This window comes from Corapipo altera, unplaced genomic scaffold (assembly GCF_003945725.1).
Source record: "Corapipo altera isolate COAL_440 unplaced genomic scaffold, ASM394572v1 0, whole genome shotgun sequence".
NCBI lineage: Eukaryota > Metazoa > Chordata > Aves > Passeriformes > Pipridae > Corapipo > Corapipo altera.
The window spans coordinates 72,313,754-72,337,699 of NW_020884872.1; the positions used below are offsets into that span (position 1 = coordinate 72,313,754).

The following is a 23,946-nucleotide window of genomic DNA, read 5'->3' on the forward strand; positions in this document are numbered from 1 at the left end:
GGAGAGCAGACGCCGCTCCATCCTAGCAGCATCCCATGGAGGCATTAGGTTAGTCATTGGACAAAAATGCACAGTCCATTCCGTTCTGCAAAAATCAAACCAAAAGACTGCTTTTCAGAGGTTGTTTTTAATGTATCTTCTAAAAGAGCTGTATGGTGTTTGATCTGGTTTTCCTGTAGCAGTTCAACTGTTTTTCCCTGGAGGATAGGCGTTTCATATGGCAGAGAGCTTGTGCTCTGGCTGATTGAAAGCATGAAGCCTTCACTTGCAGGTCCCAGGATCATCAGCACTTCAGTGCCACTTCTGTTTGCTGGGTTGCTTTGTTTTAGTGGTTTGTGCCAAGAAAAATGCACAGGTTTGTGCCAAGTGTATGAATATTTTATAATATCCAGTAGCTTATTTCTACTGTGCTATCCAACAAGAGTCCTTGCAGAAAGAAATAATACGGAAGTTTGGGAGATTCAGAAGAGAATTCCTGTCAGTCTCCCATGCAGTGAAGCACAGACAGGATTTTTGCAGGAAGATGGCATTAATATTGCAGGGCCTTATTTGACCTTTCCTCCTCTGTCTGAGGCAGTGCTGGGGGAAACCATGTGATGTCAGTGGGTGTTGAGAAGTCACTGTGTGCAGAAATGCCTCCAGGGTTTTGTGAACATATCCCTGGAGGAGACAGTCCCCAGTCACAGGACAGGCTGAGCAGGTAAAGAAGAAGCCATAAGGATTAAGGAGCTTTCCAAACTGTAAGCACAGTGCTGTGTACAAGCATAAGTTGCAGCAGGCTTTGTGCTCTGCTGATGGCAGCAGCTCTTGCTTTTGCTTTCAGTGCATGGACTGATCCAGCTTCGCTGCAGGATGATACAAACCTAAAGGTGGGGATTGCTGGCCTGTGGTGAATGAATGAGGTTGTGCTCTGGCTGGGTCAGACCCAGAGAAAGCTGAATGGTTTGAGTGCTTTCCTGCTTTATTCCCTGTTTTATGAACCAGCTGAATTAAGTTTGTAGTTTCAGTGAGGAAATGTCTCTAGCCTCCCCTGTTTTTCCTGAGAGCAATCTGCTGCAGCCTTTACACTTGTGCTGCTTGTGGCTGTGAAGCAAGAGAAGTTTTAATAGCTGTGCAAAAAATACCTTAATTGTTTACTTCTGTTGGAATCTTAACTGGTATATTATGACAAAGATAGACCAATACTCCAAACAGTGTTGTAATACAGGGAACTCCCAGCTCCCACCCAGATCTCTCTCCCTTTGAATTGCAGTCATTTGAATATAGATTGAAATCGCATGTAGCTGCTTTAATAAAAAAAAAATGCACTCCTTGCCTTGCTGCACTCACCATTTTCAGACACTGTGGGAGCGGTCTGGGCGGCTGCAGGCACAGCGTGGCCGGGGACAGGCAGCCAGGTTTTGTTTCTTTTCTGGAACTTCCTCCCTAAGGGCACCCCATGATGTCAGAGAGCTGGGAGCTGGGAGCCAGGCTGAGCGGCTGAGTGCACCGCTGGCAGTTCCCAGTCAGGCTCTGGAGGCACTGCCAGGAGCTGAAGGCAGTGAACAGGCTGTTTCTCTGAGCTGTATGTAGCTCAGAGCCTTTTCTGATCCTTCACCAGCCCTTTAGGACTGAGAATCACCTGTTAGAGGTCAAATCTTTGCCTTGGGGTCCAGTCTGACAGCAGCATGGTAGCCAGGGGGGCAATGGCACGATTTTGGAGTCTGGAGAGCCTTCAGATGGGTACGTGTGAGTAGAACATGCTCTCTCTTGCTAATTTTTACGGTGTTTTTAGATTGAACTGATAAACAGTGGTAGTCAGGGGGCCTGATTCTGGTCACAGTAACTCCGTGTCATCCATGGGAACCTGCAGCCTTACACTGCTGACAAAGCTGCTAGGAGATCTGAATCAGTCCCAGGCTGTCTTTTAAGTTTTTTGCATCCCGTTGGTGCAACTGGGAAAGCATACCCCTCCCTCTGATATTTGTCTGTAAACAATAGAGGAATAGATGCAGAATGCAAGTGGCTGATTTCACTTGAGTCTAACTACAAAGTCAATATAAGCTTGTTGATTTGGTACAGAATAATGAACAGTTATCGATCCTAAAATTGTAGTAATTTTTTGTCCGGAGCCAAATGAATTAGGTTATTTTGATGTGCTGTTACTGGAACAAACCAACAGGCAGTACTGATAATATAGTATAAAGGATCACTAGGATTAATTTTTTTTATGTTGCTTTATAAGATATATATTGATTTAATGAAATATTTGTTTTCAGATTTTGTTAACAAAGCAGTTTCAGTAAGTTTTGCAAGATGTATTTTAAAAGTTTATCAGTGCTTGGATTTATGAATCTGTAGGGGAAAAAATTGTTTTTTAAAACAGGAATTCTCCATTCTCCCATTTTAGGCAGATTATACCATTAATGTGAATGTATATTTAAAATGCTGGGGAGTGGAACAGAATGGTCAAATAGGCATGTTCTGTTATTTCAAGAGTATGCCATATTTTTCTGCTTTTAATGGAAAGAAAAATCTTTCAAGGTTTTTGGTAAATCTGTGTGGTAATCTGCTTTGATCTCTATTGCAAGTTAATACTCAGATGACCAAAGATGCTAGTGATGGTATGAGTGCCCATAAGGAGGGAGTTGTAGTATTTCTCCCTATAACATAAATAGAGATGGCAGCAGTGTGCCTATTGGTAGTAGCTGTGTGGAGTAAAGCCAGGAGTCATCTCTTTGCAACTCTCATCCATCTGGAGCCCAGAGCTCAGCAGGCAGGCTGTACCCAGGTTTGAAGCAGGGTAGAGAAGAGGCAGTGTCAGGGCCCTGCTGCTCGGCCTTGCTGCTTGGTGGATTTGGCAGTTTCAATAATTCTGCTTAAAGGTCAGGAGTAAGAGATGTTCTGCAGGCTGTGCAGCAGCTTACCTGGGACACACTGACCTTTAGAAAAGGAGTCAGTGCTAGAAGCCCATTCTGAATTTTACTTGATTTTTTGCTTTTTGTTTTTAATGCATTTTTGAGCACTGTATGATCTTCAGACTCTACTTATTCACAGCTTGGGCCTGCCATAGGAATAAATCTTTAGGGACAAATAAACAAGGACCGGAGAGTGCACCTAGGCACCAGTCCACTGGTCATGAACACTTCTTGATTGCCAGCTCATCCCGATGGGTTTGAACATTATAGCCATCTTTCAAAGGCAAACCCATGTGGACAGGGTCCAGCACTGAGCAGGATGGGTGTCAGTCAGTCAGTATGACTTGTTCCTGAGATCAGGCCCCAGTCCTCTTCATCTGCCAGTACAGAGATGATTGCTGAAAGGATCTGCCACCCAGTGGTGTACCCCAAATGGATTTTACAGTTTTATGCTGTAATATGTACATAGTGACAGTCACTTAAATGGTGTTTCTCTTGGTTTATGTGGTTGTGTAATAAGATGAAGCCCATCTTAGTGCTGGTCTCTATTTGTATACAAAGCTGCCTCTCTGGTTAGAAAATCTGCAATTGTCAAACCAAGAATTTTTTTGTGATTTAAGGCAATTAGAACAAGTTTTCTGTTGAGCAGTTACTCTGTGCTCAGTCCAGACTCCCTGTCCCCTCAGATCTTCATGCTGCTAGAGCTTCCCCCGGCACTTGGGAGAGGAGGCAAGCAGCCGGCACAGAGCAGGGGCTATGGTGGGTGGGCACAGAGGTGTTGGGTCCTTATGTCCCTGCAGGGGATGTGATGGTGTGAGGGCACTCAGCCTGGGCATGACAGTGTCCCTGCTGACTGCTGGGGGCTGCTGGGGCTCTCTCACCTGCCACGTGGAAAACTGCATTGAGGCCTCCTTTCTCATACAGATAATTTGAGGTTTCCTCTGGGTAAAAAATAGTGAAGAATGATTGTTGTTCTATTTTTTGCATACAAAAATTTCTCAGTTTTATCAGTTGCTAAATGAGAAAATTCTGAAAAAGAGTAAAAAGTATTTAATGATAGAAAAGTGGTTTTCCTGAGAGCTCTGCTGCCTTCCACTTCTGCTGTTATTGTTATATTCATGACAACAAAGGCAATTTCTCAGCAATTCCTCTTGCATTGTTGTTTTTCTTGGAATCATAAAAATGATGAAGCAAACAGCTGTTGCACCTTTGTTTTAGTTGCTGCAGATGGCGGGACTGAATCTTCAGCCTTAGTGGATGACAATGGCAGTGAGGAAGATTACAGCTACGAGGAGCTCTGCCAAGCTGCTCCCAGGTACCTGCAGCCCGGAGGCGAACAGCTAGCAATTAATGAGGTAATGTCTGGGGCTTTGCACTGCGCTGAAACGATGGGGCAGGGGTGGGACAGGGACAGGGATGGGGGATGCAGAGGGATGTCTTCCACAGGTCTGAGATTTTGTATTCATAAAAAGTGCAATGGTAGTAGCCAGCATTGCGAAGAATCCAGCAGCCATGGTGACCTGTCTCTGGCGGGGCCCACGAGCAGATGACAAGGGAAGAAGAGCACAGTGACTTGAACTTCACTGGGACTGTAACTCGTTAGCCTGCGTAACTGCTCTGGATCAGGATTCTAATTGTTCTCACTAATAAATACATGCATAGATTTCTGAAAATACGGAATTTTAGTTTTATCCTGTAATAGGAATAATCTTAGGTGCTGTAGTGAGGTATTTTTATATTTTTGTAATCTATGAAGTGTTCATAGTTTATCTTTTGTCCTTCACAATCTCATTTTTTTTCTATCTTAGCTGATATGCGATGGCACTGTTGTCTATGCAGAGGCTCTCTGGGACCATGTCACTATGGATGATCAAGAGCTGGGCTTCAAAGCTGGAGATGTCATTAGAGTTCTAGAAGCTTCCAACAAAGATTGGTGGTGGGGAAGAAATGAGGACAAGGAAGCCTGGTTTCCAGCCAGCTTTGTCAGGGTGGGTAACTCTTGCTTTTGCACCATTACGGGATTCCTGCCAGAGTATGGCAGTTGTCACAGCATTACATTTCAGAGAAGGGCCCTGATGGTCAGCGTGTTTGTAGCTGATGTCAGTGGTGTAACTCCTAAGGAGTTCACAAGGAAAAAAACAATAGAGAATCACACCCCAAGGTCCCTTAGCTCCTCTAACACTTTCTACTCTGTCTTCTTCCTTTGTGTGGTCCTTTTGTAACCCAAGGAATTTCTCAAGCAGAGATTACAGCAGCAGAAAGCTCAACCAGGAGCCATTACTATACAGAGAGGACAAAACAGTTTTCATAAAGGTGTGGTGAAAGCTATGCTGCAGGGATTTTTTGGTAAAATAGGACTTAATTTATTATCACAACATTGTGTAGACATCTAGTACACAGTCTGAACTCCCCAGTCAGAACTCATGCAGATTAATGACAGTATAACTCTCAGATGGTATAAAATTGAAGTATGTTTTAGAAAGTAACTTGAACTACTTTTTGAGAGCCTGTGGTGAAGCTTGGGCCACATTGCATGAAATACTACACAAAACGCTAGATGTGGTTCTTAATTTTGCTCTTCCTAGGTCTCCAGCCAACATGGGCAATAAAACAAAAGTCAAAAAAGGATATGCTGTTATCCATATCGTACAGATGGGGAACTGGTGCAGAGGGAAACTATTTAAAAGTGGTTCAGTTGTCTACTTTTGTAATTTTACCCATACACTAGCTTGGCCAAAATAACACCTAAACTATTAGTAAGTGTCAGAAATAGCCTTAAGCCTGAAAGTACCTGGGCAACACAACATGGTATCTTTCAGAATCTATGAATAGTAGAAAGCCATGTATTGAACCAGACAGAAATCTCAACACTTTGTTTGAATATGCAGTGGGCACAATGGGACGATTCCTATTATGGAACCCCCTCTTTAAGGTAAGATTGGGAAAATTTCTGTAGCCAGTCTTCTCTTAATTGTAAGAAGTTAGTAACAGTTTTACCATATTTTGTAAAAGTTTCTGCTTTATTCTAATCCCTTTGTTTGTTCTGGCTGCAGCTGCGAGTTAATCAGGAAGAAGTGCCAGAAAATTGTAATAGTATCCAGGATGAAGAACAAGATGCAGATATTAGCAAGCATCGCCAGAAAATAGCTGAAAACAAGGATCAGATGAGAACCAATGTTATACAGGAAATTATGAACACAGAACAAGTCTATATCAAGCATCTCAAGGACATCTGTGAGGTACATGCTTTAACCTGAGGACATTCTGCTCACCTAATATGAACAAAACATATAAGCTGAGAACCAGCGTGGTTTCTCATATCAAAATATTCCCAGCTGAGCTTCTGAGGCTGTCAGTCAGACCCTTCTTGTGTCCTTTTACAGCTTTCCTCTCTGCTGATTGCCACGAGGCATCGCTTCCTTTTTTAAAAAAACAATTCCGTTTCTGACAGGGAAAAAGTGCTTTGCTTATCTGACTGCTATTTCTGTAATAATGAGAGAAGGAAGTTCAGTTTATTTAGAACTTTTTACCACATGGTTTATATAGAAAACTTTGAGTAACTTTAATGTTACAGTTAGGGACAAAACTTTTTGAAATTAACTTGAAAAGAGTATTTGCTGAGTGTGGGGTTCTTTTTTTGTTGTTTTCTCAAACAAAGGGACTTTTGCTGGATGCTTAGAAGCTGTGAAGAAGTCTAAAGGTGTTTTAGATCTACCTTGCTTGTTTGAACCATAAAATGTAGGGTGTTTTCTGCTTCTTTGTTCGAATTTTGTTGGAGGCCCACACTTGGACAAGAAGCTTCTTAATACTCTTCACTGAAGTTTGCCTCTTTTGGCATGAACTGTGATGCATTTGACCTGCATTTGACTTATATTTGTGGTTAGCATCTGGAATGGTGCTAAGCAACTTACCAAAATATTCTTCGTACCCTAAGTTTGCTAAGTCTGTCCTTGTATTTGTCATGCTGCCATCCTTTACCACTTATTATTAGATTATTTCATGTACAACAAAGTAGATAAGACAGTGGTGTTTTTTTGTGGTTTGGTTTTTTTTTGTCGTTGTTTTTGGGGTTTTTTGGTGGGTTTTTTGGTTAGTTGGTTGGTTGGTTGGTTTTTTCCGTTTGTTTGTTTTGGGGTTTTGTAGATTTTTTGTGGTTTTTTTTTTTTTTTTAATTTTTAGATCAGGCCTTTTTTATGCATCTTGAAGGAAAAAATTGGGAAAAAAGGCAAAAATTGGTTACTAATTGGCTGATTTTAAAAAACATTAAATGTAAATTTTGTCATTTATGTTTGTTATTTCCTTAAGGTAGTGAGCTTGATTGTGTGCATAAAAGATCAGGGAGGAACTTTTATGCTCAGCTATGTTGCTGCCTTGGTTAGCTGAGTTCTAGAACTACATTCATAGTCATAATATCTTAGACTGATATTAATTAATTAATTAATTTTCTCTAGTACATACATTCTGTGCCTCTTTTTAAAAATCTGACATGCCTCTGAGTTTAGTACTAGAGAGCAAACACACACTTTCCAAGTAGAGAAGCAATGCACCGAATTCAACATGTGGGGTAGAGATGGTCTGCTGTCCTCAAAGCGAATCCGTACGGTGGTGCAAGCAGGACATAAGACTGAAATTATACTCAAGTAAGACTAAGCCAGAAAAGCTCTGGCAGACAGTAATCCATACTTGCAAGCTCAACAATAGAGTGAATCACTAGGGCTGGTGCAGTCAGGATCAAGAAGCTGGATATACCCAGAAAACACATTTTACATTCAAGAAGTGTCTGCAGTCTGTATTACAAGAGCTGCACAGGAATTAGTTTTCCTTGTTGGTGCAGTAGGAAATGTGGCAGCTGGCTTGCAGCATAGCCACTGCACAGCTCTCAAAGCAGATGGCTGGGGAGGAGACGGGAATATTCATAACAGTGCCAGCAATATTCAGTATTGCTTCCTGGTAAACCTCACCAGAGCGACTGCAAGGCTATTTCAGCTGTCTGCTTCCGAAGCAATTTGGAGGAGACCAGACTGACAGCAGCCAAGTGGAGGAGCCTGGCAGATAACCCCTATCATACCATTTAACCTTTGCACTCCTCTGAACCTCGGCACCCTAACAGATAGGAGAGTATGAGCACAGCAGCTATTCCTGAATATCCAGTCTCTACATTGTATCCTGCTCGCCACGCTCAGCTTTGTGGAACAGGTACCTGAAGATATGCCAGCTGTGCATACCAGTACTTTAGCTCTGGTAGACACTGTCTTTATATTAATTGTTTCAGGGTTTGTTCTAATGTGCATAAAGAAGAATTGTTATGACACAGAGAAATTGCTGTGAAAAAAGTGAAAGTAGCAGCACCCTTGGGACCTAACATTGGGCTGACATTGAACAAGGAGGTGCAAATGGGCTTTACACACTCTGCAGGTTTCTTGTTCTGTGATTCATTTACGGTCCTGTGAGACAGGAGTTGGGCCACAATAATCAATGTGTAAACATTTTAGATGCAAATCTGAAATCTGAACTTACACACCTGTGCACGTATGGCTGGGAAACCACTTACCTGCCCGTAGGTCACGGGGGTTTGGCCAGCTCAGATGGGTTTGCTCAGGGCAGAACCTGTTTGACATCTTCCAGCTAATGAGTGTTTTTTATTTCATTTCCAGGGTTATATTCGGCAGTGTCGTAAACATACAGGAATGTTCACCACAGCTCAGTTAAGCACCATTTTTGGAAATATTGAAGATATTTACAAGTTCCAAAGGAAGTTTCTGAAGGATCTTGAGAAACAGTACAACAAAGAAGAACCTCATCTAAGTGAAATAGGATCATGTTTTCTTCAACATGTAGGTTGCAAAAGTTGATTTAATTTATGAAATTAATAAAATATGATAATAAAATGCCATGTTAGGAGGGGATTTTAGTAACAAATGCTTCTCAAATACTAAACCAGCTTCTCAAATACTAAACTGTAATGATCACAGTTGAGCTGGACTATTTGCAGTGATCTCACATTTGGCATGCAAAAACTTCATAAAGAAATTAAAGAAGGAAGGTGGTGGGGAAAGAGGTTGTGAGTTCTTGATAGACACTTGCTAAGCATATAGTTGTCTTCCCCAGGGAAAAGTACTTCTTAAGGCGCATTTGATTATCCTGACTGAACAGAGATCTTTATTTCTGTGTTCTGACAAAGAAGGTACAGGGTTTTGACAGTTATGAAGTAGATTTCTGCATAGTTTCAAGGCTCATCAGCCTGGAAACAATATAGAAAATGGATTAATTTATCTGATTATATATAATAGATGTTACAAAAATAACTTTTTTTCTTTATAGACAAATACTTCAGTAAAGCTGTAACTTTTTTTTTTTTAATAGCAAGAAGGCTTTGCTATTTATTCAGAGTATTGTAACAATCATCCCAGTGCCTGCATTGAACTTTCCAAACTAATGAAACAGGGCAAATACCGCCACTTCTTCGAGGCCTGTCGCTTGCTTCAGCAGATGATTGACATTGCCATTGATGGTTTTCTTCTCACACCTGTTCAGAAAATCTGCAAATACCCTCTGCAGCTTGCAGAATTGCTCAAATACACCACTCAGCAACACAGGTGAGAGAGTAAAAAGAACAAATTCTGTAACAGTAGTAACATCTACTTACTCAAGTTTTCTGGTTAACACAACACTGAGGCTTTTGAGATCAGGAACAAAACTGCCATGGGCCACTATAGACAGGGCGTCTTGGAACCATCACAGATATTACCAAAAACAGTATCTGAAAATGCAGTACAGTGGACTGGGAGGATGCAAGACAGAATGAGGAGTAAATCAAAAAAGGAGAAGGAAAAGAAGTTGATGCTGAAATAGGATGCAGGGAGGGATGTGTAACTCAGAGTGAAAAGAAGGCCAATGTGTCAAGGAAGTGAAGGAGAAGGAAAACCAGAGAAAAATGGGGGAAGATGCATAAAAGTTGTGGATGTAAAAAAACGGTGTAGAGGGTCTTAGAAAAAAAGATGCACTCTGAGCATGTTTGGAGGTAATGTTTTTTAGAATCCTAATAGTAATAAACATTGCCTTTGTTTGTAATAAAGTCCAGATATTAGGTTTTCATCTGGGATAAATGCGAATTTCAGTTGCAGGTTATTACCCTTTCTGGTATACTCCTGAGCTGATTAAATCTTTGACTAAATTAAGATTTTATCTTTAAGTGTCTATCTTTTTAACTTGCATAACTGCAAGAAGAATGTTCCATTGTGACCCCTGTGCTCAAAGTCCAAATGCAGCCTGAGGCAGTGCTTCCTTGGCCAGAGTCCATATTTTTTTAACCTTGAGAAAATTGCCCTTAGAGCCCACGGGATTTTTGCCAGGGCCAAAATACAAGATCCGTGAAGCACTGACATTCAGGTGTGAAATGCCTCCATTCAGTTTTGTGGCTACCTGAGAAGTGCTGCAATAACAGTTACTAACATGAGTTTCTCTTTCACTGGTACTAATTTTAGGAAGTTTATTCTGTGAGCTATTAAACCTGTAGATAAAGTGACAGCAAGGTCTCGCCACCTTTGGCCCATAGTACCCGTTTTCCTCTTCTGTGGCACAGCATCCAGAGACACCTACAAGCACAGACAGGCGCCCACTGTACAGAGTTATTCACAAACAGGCAGACCTGCACCCACATGGAACCTTGGTAAAGCTCCAGCCAGCTGGTTTTTTGGTAGCATTTTGTTTTCATAAAAAGTTTGAAGTTCTGATGCGCACAGCCTGCTGTGAAGGCCACAGGTTTTGAAAGAAGCGTGGAATAACATACCAACAGAGAAAGAAGGAATCAAGATAAGGAAGGGCAAGTGTAGCGGTATGGATATTATGTGGTCATCTTCCTGACATTTGTAGGATCCTATTATTGCTAATCTCACTTTTTGTATACAGTGTGGCAGAATAGAGTTTCCATAGATATAAAAAGAGAGAAGAGAGAATGCACAGATTTAGAAGGGAAGTGCATCCATCAGCAGCAGCCAATTAAAATTGGAACTGAGACAGAATCAGATAAAAAGGACAGCAAGACTAACCCCTTTGCAGGATTTATTTCTGGCTCATGCTGTGTTCTACCTCTGGCTTCCTTTTCTGCTAGAGGCATTCTGATAAAAGAGGGAAAGCAGCTGCTTGGCTGGGAGTCCTAAGGCAAGAAATATGTCTTTTCCCTTCTCTCTTCTCAGAGACTCCATTTGGGAAAGGTGAAGGAGTAATGGATGATATTCAGAGGCAAAAAAACCCCTGAACATTGGGGAGATTCATAGGCATGTTGGGAGGTCAGGGATAGAAGGAGGAGAGCAGAGCACTGGAAGAAGGACAGGAGGACTGACCTGAATTGATTGTACTCAAGCAGGCAGAGGAAGGTGACCATCTTGGCTCTCACACACTTCTCCCATGGAAACAGGCTGCCACCTTAGTACTGTTGCCTTGAATTCTTCTCTCTTGTGCCCATATTCTTGGGTTCCTCACTGACCCTGTTTGGGGTTGCTTTTGGTATTGTGTTCATTGACCTAGCCACTGGAAACAAGGAGAAAATACAATTGTTAAACACAATTGAAAGAATGTCCTTTCCAATAAAATCCCACTAAAATTTTGCTTAAAAACACAGTCCTTTGGTGAAATGTAGCTATCTCTGAGGTCAGTGGGAGTTCTACCATTGTTTTCAGTAGATGTTATTGCAGTTCATTAATCTATCTCCTCTTCCTCCTTCCAGCAGTTTAGTAATTTGGTCCTGGACAAGCCTAGCAGTACTGCAGCACTGAATTGCACAGGCTACTGTGTGAGGTTTGGGATAGCTGAGAATCAGGTCTCTCTTATTTAAGTACCCTGAGTAGAGGGACAAGTGAGTAATGTGGGCTAGCACTTGCCACGGCTCATGACTGCATCATGTCCATTGCATAAGTGATCTTTGAAACATGCCTACATTTCACAGTGATTATAACAACATAAAAGCTGCATATGAGGCTATGAAGAATGTTGCGTGTCTGATCAATGAGCGAAAACGGAGACTAGAAAGCGTCGACAAGATTGCACGTTGGCAAGTCTCTATCGTAGACTGGGAGGTGAGTGTCAGCCTGTCCCTTTTCTGAGCAAAGGTACTGTGTACGATACTTGATGTTCCCTACAGCATATGTCTTTCTGCATAGGTTGTTGTTTGTGGTGTCTACTTTTCAAGCGGTCATTGCTCAGTTAAAAGTCCAGTTGCTTCATTTGCAATGATTCTGTTACTGATTCACTTTGTTTATAGTTCAGGAAGAGCAAGCATGCTTTAACGTGGACATTGTCTGTGAGATGAAATGACAAAATGTATTTTTTTTAATAATAGAGCTATCGAATCTCCTTTGGAATTTTGGTAGTTCTGTCAGAACTGAAACCTGTTTCACTGACTTAAGAAGAGTTTCCTCTTCTTTATGCAGATATAAAGTAGAGCAGAACCACAGTCATTAAATTTACCTCTATGACATTATTTACACTGTGTTACATTTTCAAATCTAATAATAAAAATACAAGAAGAGTGAACTTAAAACTTGATTATACAGTGAGACTGGTTAGGCACACAGTGAGATCTTAAAATATTATTTACTTACTACATATATATCCATATCTATATCTTCCTAGGGACCAGATGTGTTAGCCAGAAGCTCAGAACTGATCCACTCAGGAGAACTGACCAAAATATCAAAACAAGGCAAAAGCCAGCAGAGGACTTTCTTCCTTTTTGACCATCAGCTTGTGTTCTGTAAGAAGGACTTGCTGAGAAGGGACATCTTGTATTATAAAGATCGTATTGACATGGATGAAATGGAAATTGTGGACATCGAAGATGGCAAAGACAGAGACTTTAACATTAATGTCAAGAATGCTTTTAAGATAATAAACAGAACAACAGAAGAGATTCATTTGTTCTGTGCAAAAAAACAGGAGGATAAAAAGAGATGGATTGAGGCATGCGAAAGTGAGAGGAGAAGAGTTCAAGAAGACAAGGAAATGGGTGAGTGGAAGAATTTCCTCTCTGAACAGTAGTTAAAACAAAGGGGAATGTTTTTGCTTTTGCCATTCTTTATGTTTTGTGCAGATGTGCATCTGTCATCTGAAACTGGTGTCCCTTTCTTACCCAACAGTTTAGCTGTGTGAGTGAAGCCTATTCAGGTGTGCTTGCCCTGTCACTGTGGCCAAAGGTCCAGGGCAGTTAGTGTCACCCATATGATTCTGGTGCATTATGAAGCAGAATGAGAGATGAGATATGACAAGATGCAATTCACAAAGACCAATCAATAATAAAAATCAATCTAAAATCCTGTCACTTTTATATGAATTATTGGCCAAAAATATCTTTTTGTAAAGGACACTTTATGACAAAGCCAAGCAGCAATAATTGTAGGTTTATACTGCCCATGTCATATAATGGCACCACCTCTGTCCAGGAGACCCATGGAGTTGCATGGCATCATTAGTTACAGACCCAACACTGGGCAGTGTACAGAGCCTAACCTTGAGCAAGCAGGAAAATACTAGACGGGCAGCCTGTGGGACACTCTAAGGGCAGTGTCTTCTGTGTGAATGTATATTTAGGATTTGCTCTTTTTTTTTTTTGCACAGTTTCATGCTTTCTTTAAGATCAGTGACGAAAGCTCCAGCAAAATTTCATTGGCAAAACATACACAAGGAAAACAGCAACGCTAATAAGAAAAATAAAACTCTTTTTAGTATTTCTAAAGTTAGTGCATCTGTGTGGGTTGACTGCTTGAGAACTTCTGTTTTTCATAACATTGGAAGTGCAGTGAAGTGGATGATAGAATTCAGAAGTTATTAAAATTTAAACAAGATACCAAATCTTATATTCCACATCCACTTAAAACACTTGATCAGAAGAATAGGAAGACAGGAATAACCCTTAGATTACAAATGTAAACCTTTTGATCTTAGTGGGTTTTTTTTTTGGTACAGTTGTAAGTATGACAAAAATAAGGCCTCCTCCATATGTATGTTAGATAATATAGCTGAAGAAAACACAAGTTTACCATTTCATACTCTAAAAGCAGTTTTAAGTCTTCCACATTGCACCAACTGTTGCAATTAACCTCAGTTGTCTCAAGTCTGAAATAAACAATGAAGGAGCCACAGCTAAACTCTCCTCAAACTTTCCAAACTCGACTCTCTTCCTGTTCTGAACATGTGACATTATGATCCTGTTGGGCACAACACTGATAGCTTTTATGAGTTACTACTCTGTGTAGAGCATGCTCTGTCACCTTGTACTCCTGGGGATGGGAGGTAGCTGCCTTCCCTAATTCACCTAAGCCGAACTCTGCAATAGTGGATATTGTAAAAGGGTGAACATGATCAGAAAGTAATAGAGCAGTGCTGAGGATCTGATGATAAGTGTCCACACAATCCCTTGTACAACAAAGTTACATAAAGCCTCCACTCCAGCATGCAATGAGAATACTAGTACAGTCACATGGAAGAACACTGAAGAGTAAAACACAGCTCCTGCACTTTTGTGAGCAGGACTGAGCAAAAGGAGATAAAGAGTGAACATTTTCCATTCCTGTCCTTTCTGATAAGCATTCTTGAGCTCTATGCCTCTTCCTGGATGGTTACTTTATGGAGCACTGGGAGAGTATGCTAAACAAGCTAAATGCTGTATGTCAGGATGCTTCTGAGGCTCACAATAGTGCTTGCCCTGGGCAGCAGCAGGTCTGTCTTGGTGTTACCATTCCTTCTAAGTGACACTGCTGCACAAATCCCCAAGCATGAGGAAACTGCAAAGGTGTAGCAGCTACAGCCCTAAATGTCATTATTTGTTCTTCTGGGACCTCATGAAAATCAGCATATGGTATTCAAAAGAGTAACCATTTGACAGTGGTGGCACTGACAGTGATAACAATGAGATTTGTCATAATAGCACTAAACGTTATTTAGGTCTGGGTCACAAACTCCCATGGTGCTCAGTGCAAGGGTTGCACAGGAGGGTCCATTGTGCTTGCTGCTCTTTAGGCACAGTGCAACATAGTGAAAAAAATATCAGTTAAAAGAGAAACTGTGGCAGTCTCTTCTGCCCTTGTAACATCCAGCCATCTGCAAACTTGCTTTTCAAATATTGCAACTCATTATTCTGGTGCACCTGTTTTGGGACAGGGATCATGAACCAGAGGAAAGGTAGTTGAACTGCAATATCAGATGTCCATCTGGTCTTGTGAGTGATCTTGTGAGCCACCACAGTGGCTTGGATGTTTTCTCCATTAATCAGAAGACTGTTTCTTTTCTAAACTTGCTTCCTTTTTTTGGCATAATTGAACATTTCCTTTAGCCAAAACCAGTGGAAAGGTGCCAGTATTCTCAACCTCAGGTTTAAATTTATCATGTTGATTTTGTAAGCTATCTTGCTGGACTTCCCACAAAGCCTCTAATCTAACCAGAGACAAATACATACTCTTCCAAATCGGAACTGCAAATGGCATTTTACTTCTATTTTCAAAGACACTTTAGTGTGAGTCACTGTCTCCCAAACTATATCTAGTTTTTCTTAGCTTTTATGAATATATGAGAAGAAAAGGCCACAGCCAGAAAATCCTTCTCCAAACCACTAATAGTAACCCTAAGAAAGTGGTCTGATCTCTGTTGATGAAATTGCTTTCATTTTTAAAAATGTTTCCTTGTTTCTCTAAAGGAAAAAAAGCCTGCAGAATAATATAAACTTCTGCTACCCCAAAATTATGGCTGTTTTAAGTTAATAGACTGATTTGTAATAACTTCTTCATAAGTTCAGGATAAAAAAGGGAGTTTTAAAAGTATAGAGAAGTGAAGGAAGATGCAAAATGGAAGCAAACCAGATACTTCATTTTGGCTTTGAGTCACGACTTCTCTGCTTTTTGTATGCATATGAGCGAAATGAATGCAGCCTTATGCATAGCATGAAATGAAACAGCATCATGTGCACCTTGTTGTCTCCTTGTGCAAATGTAACATATCCATGTATCTCACCTGTATTGTACACAGGGAGAGGAAACTGGAGTGCCTGTTCTGGCTCTCCAGACAACACCAGTCACTGGTGTCACCTTTTCTAGCAGATGTCTGGCATCTCTGTACTCATCACAGATCAGTCATACACCTATCACACGACAGTGAATAGTGTAGGGTTGACCACATAACTATAGCACCATGTAAGTTATACAAGTACGTGAACAGGTACATGAGAAACCTGAGTGGGGGATCCAGCCCTGGTCTGCTGCAGCCATAACCACACCACAGCCTGCTTCAGTGTCTGGCAGATTTTGTGATACTTTCCTCTGAGTGGAAGGAACAATACCAGTGACTTCAGTTTGTTACCCACGTTAGCTCAGAGTGAGTGAAAAAAAAAAAGGTTCTGAATTTGTGATCTATTACTTGGAGGCTTGTAGCCTTCAGAAATGTTAGTTTCTTCTTCTTTTTTTTAATCTCTTGTTATCTGGACTTATCTATGAAAAGAAATTTTTGTGTAGTTAGTTCACCAGTGATTGCCATTTGCAGGAACTGGAAAGGAGCTTTTTCATGTAATCTAAAGGCAAATCAAAGTTGTTCCTATCATTTTCCCAGTGAAAAACAATCTTTAAATTCATATGACAAAGTAAAACATACTTCTAAAAACTTCAGGTGTATTACTATTAAGTTTTACTAATAATTCTTAAAATACAGTTTACGTATTTGTTTTAATTTAACGTAATCAAGTATTAGGTACAGTAATTTTGTACTAGTGCCCTAATTTACACTTTGACATAGGTATGGAAATCTCAGAAAACCAGAAGAAACAAGCCATGCAGAATGCCCGTAAGTCAAGGCAAGGAAAAATTAAAGGTGGGTGTTCAGAATTGCTTTACATTCTTACTGTGTTCCAGTGATCTTTTTGTGAGGAAATAGAACAGTCTGGCTACAGTTGAATTATTCAGTCCTTTAAAAAAATTTAATGGTTTACATGGAGTCAAGTAATTGCCATTAACCTGTATTTTAATATAAAATTCCAATTCCTCTGTAAACTGTCTACTAAATGAGGTCCCCGGGCTTCTTCAGATGGGTGAGTCAGTTTTCTCTATATTAGAGAAGTAACTCAAGAGGTAAGGCAAGCTGTTTATTTAAGTGCATGCAGAGATTAAATTGTAAATGAGTGTTACTGATTCCTGCCTTTGCTTTTACTCAGACAGCTTGTTCTTCTTTACCAATTCTGTGCCTTGTTTAAACTGTCGTAAAGTTCTTTTTGCAAGCCACGTGTTCCAGTATTTACTTTAACACAGTCAAAATGGCTTCCTTCTGTCCCTAGACTAGAAGGAAGGATGGACTAGAAACTTGTTTAGCAGAAAACAGCTTTTTTATTCATTTTTTATTCATTTTCTCTCTCAGAAAATATGTTGTGATTTTGTCCTTTTCCATCTTAAAGTCAAACTTGGACAAATCTCTAGTGTGTTGAGAGAATAAATTGAGAAAGTAGGACAAGATTTAAGTTGAATTTAGGAGTGAAGGAATTGATGTTAGGTTGTCCTCTGATCTCTGGGATTAATATTATTAAAGCATTTTCTCTTTATCATTAACCTTTAAAACCTGTCTGGATTTTCAGGGGAGTGGCTAAAGTTTGTGATTAGGAGATTCTGTTCAGAAAGCACAAAGGTCAAAGTCTGAGAACATTGTCCAGAAAAATGTATTCCAAATGGAATAAATAACATTTTTGTTGGTAGCAGTATTTTATCCAGTCTTATTCTGAGAGTGGACTAAAGTATGAGTATCTGCTGTGTAAAGTCATTCTTTTTAAATACTAGGATCTACTTGTGCAAACAGTATTGTCAGGCTATGTGAAACTGCTGCTTATTTTTGGTAATTCTGTAATGTTATTTTTACTATTCTCTTCTTAAGCCAAATCAATGCAGCAGTTATAAAGTCTAACATCAGAAGAAGTAACCTTTGGTAGTTCTTCCATTCAAGATCATGGCAAAGTTCATGCTGTCCCCTGGCCCTGTGCTTAAATTTTCACTAGCTGACTCATACACTTTCTTAAACTGTTCCTTTTGCAGGTGTAAGCTATAACGGGTGTCCTGTGCCTCCTCCACACCAAACCCTGCATCCCATTCACCAGCGACACATCACTGTACCTACCAGCATCCCGCAGCAGCAGGTCTTTGCCCTGGCAGAACCCAAGCGGAAGCCATCCCTCTTCTGGCATACCTTCAACAAACTCACTCCCTTTAAAAAGTGAGAAGCCAAGGACCTGGAAGGACTTCAGCATAGCAGAGACTTACTCTAGAGGAGGACCCTGGAGACGCAGTTAATCTTACTTGAGCTCGGCGAATCTCCTCTTTTTGGAGGCAAAACGTTGGCTTCTCTTGAGCCAGAAATGCAGCCTTTGTCTAGAATACGAATGAAGTTTCTCAAGACTGCTCTGAAGTCCATGTTGCCAAGTGTCAGCATTAATGATGAAGAGCAGTCTCTCTTCTGACTAAGACAGCTTGCTGTTACTCAGAAGCAGCAGTATTCAGTCTCTGTTTCTTAGTTATGTTGAGGTAGTGATGGAGTCATGCAGGTCATTGTAACATTTCATTTTTCTTAACCCTATATTGATGGCCAAATTTAGGATAGGAAGGTGTTTTTCCTTAGGGATGTATCAGCAAGGAATCTTAGGAGATTTTGCTTCTTCCTCCAGGATCACCGAGCAGAGACCACCCATTAAAATCAGATGGAAACATCCCATGTGTTTAATGAGCTACTGCAGAATTTAGTGGACCCTAATCCTTCCTGTCTTTTTTATTATATTGCCAAATGGCAGGAGAACATCCCGCAAGGCCTTACCATATTCCAGATTGGAACAGGGAAATTTTATTCTGTCATCTAGCAACACAAACAGTGTGTGAAATGAACTGTAAAGATACGTGCATTTGTTGCACACAAGTGGAAACAAGAGGAGCCCAGGGCATCTCAGATTGATTGATTTCAATCAGAGCAATATACTACATGTATGTATGCTCTTCAGTGTAGAGCTTTTATATCCCTTTTTGCGCACTTCTTTGCCTGGAAGAGACTTCTTTATATTTCCAATGTGTTTATTTCTCTGTGTAAAAAATAGTTTTTTATTTTCTAACAGAGATAATGTGAATGTACAAAGTCAGGATTGAGACAGTACATGGTGACTGCTGGCTATCTTACAGTCTAGGTCTAACGCTTTTTTCATGTATTTTGACTTAGAAAATGGATTAATAGTAATGTAAATATATTAAAGTGGTCTGGATCCAAGCTTCTTATACACATTCGATTGACAATGGGTTTTGAGCAATTACTTCTTCACAAAGAAAGTGAAATCTTTACTAGAAGGGACAGAGAAATTGTGTGGACTGGAGATGGATTTTTGTCTCGGAGTCATCACTCCCTATTGGAAGGGGAAGAACCTGACTTGATTAGGGTCAGCTCTCGCCAACATATGCAATCCGTGATTTGCATTGCTGCAAGTTGCCTGTGACATGAAGTTGATTTGTGAGAACAACTTTTAAAAAGCCACCAGGAAGAAAGAGTATCCTGATATTTGTAGCACTGGTAATTTCTGCTTAATAGCTCTCATCAAGGATAAAAAGACTGTTGGGAATATGGAAGGAAATAAAGACTCCATATGTTTCAGAACTGATATGCCATGAATGTCTTTACAATACTTTATGCTATGCTGCTGATTAGGGGCATTATCTGATGATAAGGATAGATCCAGGGGTATTCTTTGACAATGGACACAATCAGCTTTGTCATGGATCTGTAATATATGAAAAACAAACAAGGGGCTAGAGGCCAGGCATCTTAACAACAATGTAAAAAAGCCTTATTTTAAAGATGTATTTGTTCCTACTACTATTGTGACCTCTATATTTTTATTTCTCGTCAGTGTTGTGAAGCCCACTAGTCAGTAGATCCTGTGATTTGATAACATTGTGGCACCTTCTGCTAAGCTAACCTTCTGAGGTCTGTGGGTTTGATTTTAAATTACATCTTTTGACAACTGTACATTTCAAATGCCTTGTGTATATAGCTCAGCATTAAGGGAAGGTCTGGTGATGCCCAGCCAAATTGTTCCCTGCATACTGAACTTAATTGCTTGTGCTTTCCTATAGCAATGGAAGATGACCCAGATCAGTTAAGAACTGGAAATGTGCACTGAGATTTTTAACGATCCAGCTTAAAGAAAATGCACCAGAAAGTGAGTGAAAAACGCTGGTTGTATTTTTCCTTTGATGTTTAAAACTAGCTATTGCTATTCAGATTTTTTTAAAAGATAATTCTAAATGCTCTATTTAAACACAAAGAGCAGACTTCCAAATGCAGGCATGCCCTTCCCCTCAAATGAGTAACCCTTCTGTGTTTCTTACATACCCATTTTTGTGGGTACTTGCCACATTCAGGCCTGCAGACCAACCTAATGCATGTAGGGTGGAAGTGGAGATGATGTTTTTCATAATCACATTTTGAAAGACTTGTTCTAGATGCACAAAAAAGACTGAAGTTAGATTACAGTGCTTACCCAGAAACTTTCCCAGCTGGACCTGAAGCCATTATGAGATCCACACTTCCATACATGTCTTTGTTGAAACCTACTTCCTTTCAGGGCTTGAGAATCTGTGGAGTGCTGGGGAAAAAAAAGAGTTTTGGGGGTCTGTCTTCTGACACATCAGTGCCCATGAAGGCTCTTCCCATGTATTAGTGCTGGTGCCTTAGCCCTAAAAATGAACAGAAATGTTTGTATATGGTTTTGGATGCAGCAGTTTTTTTCTCAAGAAGTGAATTTTAAAGAGGTAAAAAGAAAATATTTCATGGTGCAGATTACTCAGGACAGTTTTACATATAGTACCCTTCATATAGACATGGTTGTTTCGTAATATTCTCTGTGTCTTTCTTTGCATTATGACCTTGCAACAGAATTAAGACAAAATATAGTAAGACAGACCAAATTTATACCACGCCATAGTATTTTAACCAAATTATAGTGAAATGAAAACACACAACTACATTATTCAATAATTAAGACAAATATTTACTCCTGACTCAGCCTCACTTTAGAGTCTGTGGGAAAAAGAGTTGCAACAAAAATGTAAAAGGTTGAATTCTAGCAGCTCTTGCCCTGATTCTCCTTTTGATGACAAAGCTTATATATGATGAGAAAGGTGTGATGGCAACATCTGTTCTTTTCCTCTTGCTTTTGCATGAAGTTACTATAAAAAAAAAAATCTAGGGCAACTACTAAGCACGTTTGTGCCTCGTTTAGATAAAGCACAGCCAGAGCCTTCCCAATGGCCTGCTGAGTAGATAACCTCAGACTTTTTGCATGAGATGCAGTAAAATATAATTGTCCTCAAATATGTTCCCACTGAGTTAGGAAAATGCCAAACCATAATTACATCTAACTCAAAGCATTTGATGTATGAAATAATAAGATTGTTTTACAAGTGGCTCTTGCCATGCTAAATTTCACATTGAATTTTAGTGGTCAGTGTAATAGCTGAGTTGAAAGACAGACTTCTCAAATGTTCCACATTTTAGTTGTCTTTTGAAAACAATTGTATCACAGTTTTGGAGCCAAAGGTCTTTAGCCATAACTAACACAGTACTTTTCTCTGACTGCCTTTCTGCTTTTTTTCTATATGTGTGGCATTTGTATGTAGGAGATGCCTTCTGAATGATCTCTAATTTAAAACTACTTGTTGTAAATACTAGGGATAACTTGCATATATATTTTATTTTGGTAAATGTTTTGTAACATTTTATCTTCCGTACATTGCTTTGTGCATCTGACCATCTGTGTGCTGTTACACATTTTGTAAATTAAGTGTTCTGGCTACGGAGCAGAGGAGTTGGCTTTTGCTGGCTGAAGTACAATGTATAGGACTGCAGTAGCTTGACGTGCATTTGTTCTGAAGAAATTGCATTCCAAGATTTATTTACTCTTCCAGCACTGTTTGTCAAATGAATCTATTTTCTGGAAATAAGTACAAACTTACATTCCTATTATTTTTTTCTTATTGTATATATTTGAATTAAATAATGTACAAAGCTGAAGTTTCTCATCTCTGTCTTATAAAACTTTATTGTGCAGTTTTAAAATTGTCGTGGGTTTTTTATTGTCTACAAAATTCCCTCTGTGATGCAAAAATACATCAACTGTCATATTTCTTTTAGTATTTTAAAGAAAAAAGTCACATCCCCTCTCTTGGTTTCCCAGTAATGGCAACAGTACTTCCCAGCACAAGTTCATTTTAACAACAACGACTAAGCTTGATTCTGGGATTTAAATTTTTCATCATTCAAGCAAAGTCCATCCTTGTTGTTTCAGACATATGCATCTGTGGTCACTGTGCTTTATCTTGTCCTGGCAGAGGGCTCCCACAATTCCCCTTGGAATAAAAGCCAATGCAGCTTCTCTATTAATAAAGCTCCTGCTAACAAAGGATGGTGACTTAAGTACTGCAGTGCAGGTAAGAAGGATTAAATTTTATTTTCTTTGGAACAAAAGCAAAACCTTCTGAAAGGGTTCACCCAAAAAGGTGTGTTCCTTAAATGTGTGTGAAGAGGTTTACCTGCCTGCTTGTTGGGCAACACTGCTCGGGTTTCAGCTTACTTCTCTGATTTGGGGAAGCCTTTTGTTTCTCATTATTCTGACAGGGCAGAGGACCACATCTGAAAGGCGGACCTGTGTCCTTCCTGCTCCAGGCTGTGTCAAAACTTATGTTTCGCTGAGACACATTAGCTTTAACAAAATAAAAAACTTCGCTGAAATCTTTTCATTAGAAATTTTGGTGAATTCAAACGCTGACAGAATAGTTGGGTTTGCTAATTTGTTACCCTTATTTTCAATGTCCAGGCACTTATATTTCTTGGTTCACCTCAAAGCTGAGACTTTCTCAGGCCTCCCAAGTGCTGCTGTTGCAGTGGGATGTGTGCTGGGTGCGCCAACATCAAAGTGAAAGGCACAGTCTGAGCGCTCAGTGCAGTAGATCGAATGACCGAAAAACATACCTTGAGCAAACACTTGAGAAGGATGTTGCAATCAATAGGCTTTGTAAGGACCCTGTGGTTCACCTGGCCATGGTGAGCTCATTTGTGCATTTTATTTCATGCTTTGGCAGTCAGCCTAAATCCTGTAGATCATTCTGTACTATCAGTTCTACTATTAGTTACTTTAAAGTTCTTCGAGAGCTGATCTATCACGTGGTGCTTTTAGTTTACACAGAAATAGCACTGCTTATCTTGAATTTTTTTGGTTGTTTTTTTGTTGGGTTTTGTTGTTGTGTGGTTTTTGGGTTTTGCTTTTTTTTAAGGCTACATGGTGATCTGTGCTTTGTAACAAGAAACGTGGACTTGAGCCTTTTTATGTTCCAGTACCAAAGGAGAAATGAAAAAGTCAGCAATGGAAAACTGCACACCTCGTGGATTGTAAGAAAAGCACACAAATACTCCTTACACAAGTGTATTTCTAAGTGCTTTTCAAAAATTCAGTTACTCTAACAAGCTAGAGGACATGTAATTATGAGAATACATCAGAACTGCATAAGCTGTCAGCACATCATGTTTTTTGTTAATCTTATGTCTGTGTTAGGTTTAGTTCACTGCAGTCAGAACTTACTTCTGGTTGTCCAGGTGAGTGCCTAGGGCTGAGAACTCACGTACTGCCACTATTAGGTATTTTAGACTCTGGTTTCAAAAAACAGACTTGTGTGTGTGTATGTGTTTGTATACGTATGTATTTACACCCACACCCCCTTTGTAGACTCCATATGGCATCCCCATATGGACCCTCCCTCTCTTTATTTTACATTTCTGTTGTGCATTGGGGAGGGGGAGGCTGATAACTGAATGACACCTGGGCAAGGTTTTACCTGAATCATTTTAATGTTCCAAGCATTCAGAGTGGGCCACCTGCAATGACAGACCACTCTGCAGACAAGTGAAGGCTAGGAGGTATCCATCAGAATCCCTGCAGTCTGGTGTCAGTGAAGTTTAGAAGGGCAAACCTGAGATGGCAGAAGTCAGCAGCAGAGGAAGG

General features: G+C 40.0%; 1 protein-coding gene across 14 annotated transcripts in view; it reads left to right on the plus strand.

Moving 5' to 3' along the window:
- Positions 1–23,946, plus strand: part of SPATA13 (spermatogenesis associated 13) — a 103,557-nt gene that overhangs the window by 75,814 nt on the left and 3,797 nt on the right. For 5 of the 14 annotated variants that reach the window (XR_003529115.1, XR_003529119.1, XR_003529116.1 and 2 more), the window contains exons 5-15: positions 4,116–4,252; positions 4,706–4,885; positions 5,951–6,136; positions 8,552–8,731; positions 9,261–9,493; positions 11,842–11,971; positions 12,528–12,900; positions 16,671–16,745; positions 17,951–20,109; positions 22,237–22,378; positions 23,500–23,540. Coding sequence is in view for 7 of the 14 variants with exons in the window: in XM_027652326.1 (XP_027508127.1) it covers positions 1,668–1,722; positions 4,116–4,252; positions 4,706–4,885; positions 5,951–6,136; positions 8,552–8,731; positions 9,261–9,493; positions 11,842–11,971; positions 12,528–12,900; positions 16,671–16,745; positions 17,951–18,132 (1,731 nt within the window). In the remaining 7 variants the exon portion in view is untranslated. Of the gene's footprint in view, positions 1–1,467; positions 1,723–4,115; positions 4,253–4,705; positions 4,886–5,950; positions 6,137–8,551; positions 8,732–9,260; positions 9,494–11,841; positions 11,972–12,527; positions 12,901–16,670; positions 16,746–17,950; positions 22,008–22,236; positions 22,379–23,499; positions 23,541–23,946 lie in introns of those variants that run through there. The other 9 variants (XM_027652250.1, XM_027652311.1, XM_027652296.1 and 6 more) reach the window with 5 other exon arrangements.